The sequence below is a fragment of the Haliaeetus leucocephalus genome, unplaced genomic scaffold (assembly GCF_000737465.1).
Source record: "Haliaeetus leucocephalus isolate CR32 unplaced genomic scaffold, Haliaeetus_leucocephalus-4.0 Scaffold210, whole genome shotgun sequence".
NCBI classification, from domain to species: Eukaryota; Metazoa; Chordata; class Aves; order Accipitriformes; family Accipitridae; genus Haliaeetus; species Haliaeetus leucocephalus.
The window spans coordinates 36159-42403 of record NW_010972646.1 but is presented as its reverse complement, the minus strand read 5'-3'; the positions used below and the strand labels follow the sequence as shown (position 1 = coordinate 42403).

The 6245-nt window shown below is 58.6% G+C and overlaps 2 protein-coding genes across 2 annotated transcripts in view; both read left to right on the top strand.

The window, feature by feature from the left end:
* The window catches only part of SARS2 (seryl-tRNA synthetase 2, mitochondrial), a gene marked incomplete at its 5' end in the record, with an annotated part of 4322 nt that extends 3950 nt beyond the window's left edge, over positions 1-372 (top strand). Inside the window, one exon of the mRNA XM_010566439.1 lies at positions 355-372. Coding sequence (XP_010564741.1) covers positions 355-372 — 18 coding nt within the window. The remainder of the gene's footprint in view (positions 1-354) is intronic.
* Positions 373-451: 79 nt separating this feature from the next.
* The window catches only part of HNRNPL (heterogeneous nuclear ribonucleoprotein L), a 6237-nt gene continuing 443 nt past the window's right edge, over positions 452-6245 (top strand). Inside the window, exons 1-11 of the mRNA XM_010566438.1 lie at positions 452-565; positions 656-893; positions 1065-1150; positions 1418-1514; positions 1596-1668; positions 4495-4566; positions 4666-4946; positions 5045-5166; positions 5250-5451; positions 5950-6007; positions 6134-6229. Coding sequence (XP_010564740.1) covers positions 669-893; positions 1065-1150; positions 1418-1514; positions 1596-1668; positions 4495-4566; positions 4666-4946; positions 5045-5166; positions 5250-5451; positions 5950-6007; positions 6134-6229 — 1312 coding nt within the window. The 5' untranslated portion in view covers positions 452-565; positions 656-668. The remainder of the gene's footprint in view (positions 566-655; positions 894-1064; positions 1151-1417; positions 1515-1595; positions 1669-4494; positions 4567-4665; positions 4947-5044; positions 5167-5249; positions 5452-5949; positions 6008-6133; positions 6230-6245) is intronic.

Here is a 6245-nt window from a genome sequence, read left to right as displayed (position 1 = left end):
AGGGGGGTATGGGGCAGGCCAAGGCCTTTGAGGGGCTCGGGTCAGGGCTGGGGTGGGGACAGGGTCTGCCCTGGCGTGGTCAGGTCACAGAGCGCTCAGGACCATCAAGGAGAGGGGAATGTCTACGGAGGGGCAGGGCTGGACCCCGAGGGTCTGCAGAGCCTCTGGGGTCAGGTTCAGGAGAGGCAGGGGCCTGCAGGGTCTTTGCTTGCGTCCCCCAGCAGCACTGGGGGCTCTTTGGTCACACCAAGTTCAAAACAGCTGCCTCCCATCACCGCTGCAGTGATGGGCAGAGGGCGAGCAGAGATTCCGGTGGTGGCTCAGACCTTACCCGGGGCGTTTTTTTCTTGGTAGTGCCCCAGATGTGGGTAATTCTGGGGGAAGTAACAAGGCCTTGGTGGCTCTGGATGGGCGCCATACTGAGCTGACCCCTTCTCTCCCGCCAGGAGAACTACGATGACCCCCACAAGACGCCTGCCTCCCCGGTGGTGCACATTCGGGGGCTGATCGACGGTGTCGTGGAGGCCGATCTCGTGGAGGCCCTGCAGGAGTTTGGCCCCATTAGGTGAGGGGACACGTTGGGGGACACACGCGGTGGTAGCGTCACCGCAGCAGCACTGTGGTGTCGGTCTGACCGTGACTTTTTCTGTGCCAGCTATGTGGTGGTGATGCCCAAGAAGAGGCAAGCCTTGGTGGAGTTTGAGGACATCCTTGGCGCCTGCAATGCTGTTAATTACGCAGCCGACAACCAGATCTACATTGCTGGTCACCCCGCCTTTGTTAACTACTCCACCAGCCAGAAGATATCCCGCCCTGGGGACACGGATGATTCCAGGGGCGTCAACAACGTCCTGCTCTTCACCATCCTCAACCCTATCTACTCCATCACAACGGTGGGTGATGCACTGGGGGGTCCTGAGGGTTTTGGGAACGTGGAGCCAGGCATGCGGCTCTGTCCCGGCCCCTGGCACATGCTGCTTTAATGGGGCTCAGGGGGGTTCTGGGGCACCGCCACTGTGCCTCAGCCAGATCCCTCACCCTTTCTTACCTCTCCTATGCCGCAGGATGTGCTCTACACCATCTGCAACCCCTGCGGCCCCGTGCAGAGGATCGTTATTTTCAGGAAAAACGGCGTCCAGGCCATGGTGGAATATCCTTCTGTGCCTCAAGAGCCTGGGGCTACCTTTCTTGTGTTTTTTCTGCTGTGGGTTGGTTTGGCTCTGCTGCAGACTGGTCGCCTTGGCTGCACTCTGGTGTGTCCTGCCCAGCTACGGGGAGGGAGCTGAGGGTTTCCCAAATTATCCGTGTGCTCAGGGAGTGACGCCTGTCACATGGTGTAGTCAGATCCGTTCTCCCAGACAGCGAAACCCTCCATAAAGACGCTTTCATTTCTGTAAACGTCCTTAATGCCGCCAACGTTTGACTCGGTGCAGAGCGCCCAGCGAGCCAAGGCATCCCTCAACGGGGCCGACATTTACTCCGGGTGCTGCACACTGAAGATCGAATATGCCAAGGTAAGCGTCCCCGCCAGCAGCGCGCACCCCTCGTGGGGTGACACCACTGACGCCTGACGCTTCTCCGTGTGTTTCTTACAGCCCACGCGTCTCAACGTCTTCAAGAACGACCAGGATACCTGGGACTACACCAACCCCAACCTCAGCGGACAAGGTAATCTCCGATGACGTGCTTTGTACCTATGCACACGGTCGGGCACAGCACTCTCATACCGACCCACAATATGTAATGCCATTCGCCTGCCTGTACCTTCAGCCGGGGCTGGCGTGGGCTCGGTGGGGAGGGGGCTCACGTGGGCCTGGGGTTGAATCGAGTTGAAAAACCGAGCGGCAATGGCCAGGGGTTTCTCTCGGTGGTTTGTTCTGCGCATTGCTCGTCGGGGAGTATCCGTGTCAGGCGCATGAAGTGAGGGGGAGTCTCTGCACTAGCGATACGCGGTTGTTTTTTTTCTATTTAATGAGTTTCTGGTGGTTCGGTGCAGGGGGGGGAAGTGCCATTGCTTTATCGTGTCTGCCCCGCTGCCGGCTCTTTGCGTGCCTCATCTTCCGAACTGGATTTACCAAATCGGGGCCGTGTCACCCTCCCGGAGCCGAGGGGCGAGCTGGAAACGCCCCTGGCCTGGTGGGGGGCAGCACCGGCCCATCTGTAAAACCGGAGAGGAGACGCCGGCTCCCTTGAGCTTGAGACAAGGTGGGGGAAAAAAGACACCCCCCCACCCCCAAAAAACGCTGTGCTCGCGGGAGCGGACGTCTCCTGCTCCCAGCTGGATGCCGGGGCGGCCGTTGATGCCCTCCGTGTTGGGCTGCGCAGGGTCAGCCCCGCACGAGGAGCTCGGCGATGGGGTTTGGGATTTTTTTGAGGTCTCTTTTTTTTTTTCTCTTTTTTTTGAAGTGAAATGCTTCATGTTTTAAAGCTGGGGTGTCGGTGCCAGGCGGCCTCGACTGCTCAAAGCGAGGATGGGGGTGGGGGGATGGCAGGCACAGGGGATTTGAGGGGACTGGGATTCGCTGCGGGAGCCGCCAAGCCACCGTCTGCCGGACACCCCCGCTTTTTCAAAGCTGCACAGCCGTTCAGGTGCTGATGCAAGCAATGGCATTACATGACTTAGCGAGGGGCAGGGGCAGAGCTCTCCTGCCAGGTACATACGTAGAAGATGTGCAGAGCCGCAGGGGCGAGAGGGGGCTCGCTGGGAAGCGGGCGGGGGGTACGGTAACGTGGCCTTTCCCAGCTCCGAGCAGTCATTTGCACATAACCCCGGGGACCGTACTACAGCGGAAGTCCCGAATGGGCCGTGACCTGCCTCTGCACATTCCTCACACCACACAGTGTAGAAACCTTTACTGGAGAAAACACGCAGCATCCAGAAACAAGCAGCAGCTTGAGCTCATTACATCAAGGACACAACACCGTGGCCCAAGGACTATCTACAGCACAGAGAGAGAGAAAGAGGCGCAGCATGCCACAGCAGACATTTACCTTTACTTACCAAAACCAGACCAAACCGAACCCACGAATGTACACAGAACTAGAAAACACAGCCCAGAGGGTCCTCAAAACAAGCCCAGCAGCGCTCTTACCGGAGACCGGAGTAGATCTGAGGCCCTCCAAGACCTTAGGATTGCTCTCAGCACGGTTTGGTTTGGGAGGGCAGTTCCTTTGCTTTACGCTGTTTCTCCTGCAGTCCTCAACTGCCACCATATCAGCGCCAAGCGGAGAAAACAAAACAAAAAAACCAAACCAAAAACCAAACCAAAAACCAAACCCAGCCAACACAAAGCAACCCAACCCCAAGGGCACACAGGTCCCTAGGAGGCTGTAGCTGGGGCTGTGCGGCTCTGGCGCAGGCCGGCGCTCGAGCCGAGACACATTTCCATTACAGAGGAGACACGCACATGGGAAAGAGCTACACAGAGCCAGAAGCACCATTTTGTTACAGCACAACACAAATTGCAGGAGGTGAAACATGGAGGAACACTCTCATTTATCACACCTTTATGTCCTCTCTCTCGGTACCTTCTGAGGACAAAACATCTGTGAGACCTTTTTTTTAAAAAAAAAAAGATTTTACTTTTTTTTTTTTTAAAGAAAAATTGTAGCGGTTTTGTGCCTTTGACCTGTGTTTATGACTCTGAAACCATGTGATGCAGGGTCGCAGTGTATGTTTGATGGGACGCCATCTTTCAGAACTGTGCTAACTCACTCTTGAAGCGTCCAATGGTAAGAGAAATACAGAATTTTTATATGACAATGGACATTGTACTTTGTACTCCCGCTGTAAGTAGCCCTTTTCAATCTTTGTAATTGACTCGGAATAAACCTGTACGAAACCCGGTCGTGTAAAGGGAAGAGAAGAGCAACTGTACGGTGACATGAGCGTGTTTATGCCTTGTACGTGATGGCTCGTTTTAACCTGTTACTGCTGTTGCTTTGCTGCCTGTACCAGTCTCGCTCCCTCTCCCGTTTTGTCGGGGCAGGGAGATGTCTTGCCACTTTTTATTATTATTTAATTTACATTTTTATTTTTCCTTTCTGTACATTAATTTTTTAATTTTTTTTTTAATGGCTGGGTAGAAACTAGCAGCATCCCAGAGGCCGGGGGGCACGGAGTGGGGCGCTCCCCTCACCGCACCTCCCTCCTAGTCAGCTTAGGGGGGGCCAGGGCTGGTCCCTGGTGGGCGGGAGGGAGGGGGTAGGATTGTTGTGTGCGGGGGGTTCTTCTCCCGGGATTGGCCCCCTTGCTCCGGCTGGGGCCCTCCGTCCCCGCAGGGAGGAGACGTGGGGGTCCCGGTTGGGAGCTGGGCGCAGGGGTTCGGAGCCAGCCCCGCCGTCGCCTTCCTGGGGTAGCTGGGGGATCCCCAAAGCCTCCCCAGGGCCAAGCTCGGGTGTCAGGGACTGGAGGGGCCCCCGGCACCCTGGGGAGTGGTGTTCCCCCCTCCCCACCACCACCGAGACCACTCTAACTACTTCTTCCACCCGCAGGAGACCCGGGTGGCAACCCCAACAAGCGCCAGCGGCAGCCCCCGCTCCTGGGAGACCACCCTGCGGAGTACGGTACGGCACCTTTCGCCATAGGCTGAAGGGGGGGTCCTCAGGGTGGGGTGGGGGGCCACACGATGCCGGGGGGGAATCTCCAACCTTCTCTCCGCGCAGGAGGCCCCCACGGCGGATACCATGGGCACTACCACGACGAGGGTTATGGCCCCCCGCCGCCCCACTACGAAGGGAGAAGGATGGGCCCTCCGGTGGGGGGGCACCGTCGGGGACCCAGCCGGTATGGTCCCCAGTATGGGCACCCGCCGCCGCCCCCACCGCCGCCGGAGTACGGCCCCCACGCCGACAGCCCTGTCCTCATGGTCTATGGCTTGGATCAGTCCAAGATGAACTGCGACCGCGTCTTTAACATCTTCTGCCTCTACGGAAATGTGGAGAAGGTAAACGGAGGAGGGGGGCTTCCCTTGGAGGAGGGGGGGGACACACAGGTTTGGGCATGGAGATGGGGGCATCATCCGTTCCACCACTTCCCTTCCAGGTGAAGTTCATGAAGAGCAAGCCGGGGGCAGCCATGGTGGAGATGGCGGACGGCTACGCTGTGGACCGGGCCATCACCCACCTCAACAACAACTTCATGTTCGGGCAGAAGCTCAATGTCTGGTAGGTCTTGAGCCGGGGTGGGGGGGGCAGCAACGGGCAGCCCTGCCTGCCGTGCTGAGCCCCCCCCTTTCCTGCCCCGGCAGCGTCTCCAAGCAGCAGGCCATCATGCCTGGGCAGTCCTACGGGCTGGAGGACGGATCCTGCAGCTACAAGGACTTCAGCGGCTCCCGCAACAACCGCTTCTCCACCCCCGAGCAGGCGGCAAAGAACAGGATCCAGCACCCCAGCAACGTCCTCCACTTCTTCAATGCTCCCCTGGAGGTGACCGAGGACAACTTCTACGAGGTATGGGGCAGACCCCCACCTGCCCTCCTCCTCTTCCTCCTCGCGTCTGCCTTTCTCTCCTCTCTCCTTCCTCCGTGCGTCTGCCTTGTCCCCTCTCTCCCCTCAGTCCCCTCTCTCTGCTCTCCCCTCCGTCCTTTTCCTCCTTCTCACTTCTTCCTTCGTCTCTCCTTCTTTTCCTCTTCCCTTCCTTTGCCGCCGCCTCCTCCTTACTTCTTCTTTTGCCGCCTTGTCCGCCTCCTCCTCCTCCTCGCTTTTGCCGCCGCCTCCTCCTCCTCCTCCTCCTCCTCCTCGCTTCTTCCTTCTTGCTTTTTCTCTTCCTTATTCCTTTTACTCCTCCTGCCTTCTTTTTCTTTCTCCTCCTCGCTTGCTCCTTCCTCCTCCCTTTCCCCCCTCCTCTTCCTCCTCCTCCCTTTTCCTCCGCCTCGCCCCCTCTCCTCCCTTATTTTTGTTTTTTTTGGTGGTTTTTTTTTTTCCTCTCTCCTCTCTTCCCTGCCCCAGATCTGCGATGAGCTGGGAGTGAAGCGACCCTCCTCCGTCAAGGTCTTCTCGGGGAAGAGTAAGTGCGGGGGGGCAGGGAGCGGCCGCCCGGGGGGTGCTCCCTGCCCCGGGGGGGGGCGTGCGGGGGGGCAGGGCGGCACGGCCGCCGCAGCCGCCGGGCTGAGGAAGGGACACCCCCCCACAGGCGAGCGCAGCTCCTCGGGGCTGCTGGAGTGGGACTCCAAGAGCGATGCCCTGGAGACCCTTGGCTTCCTCAACCACTACCAGATGAAGAACCCCAGTAAGTCACCCCCCCG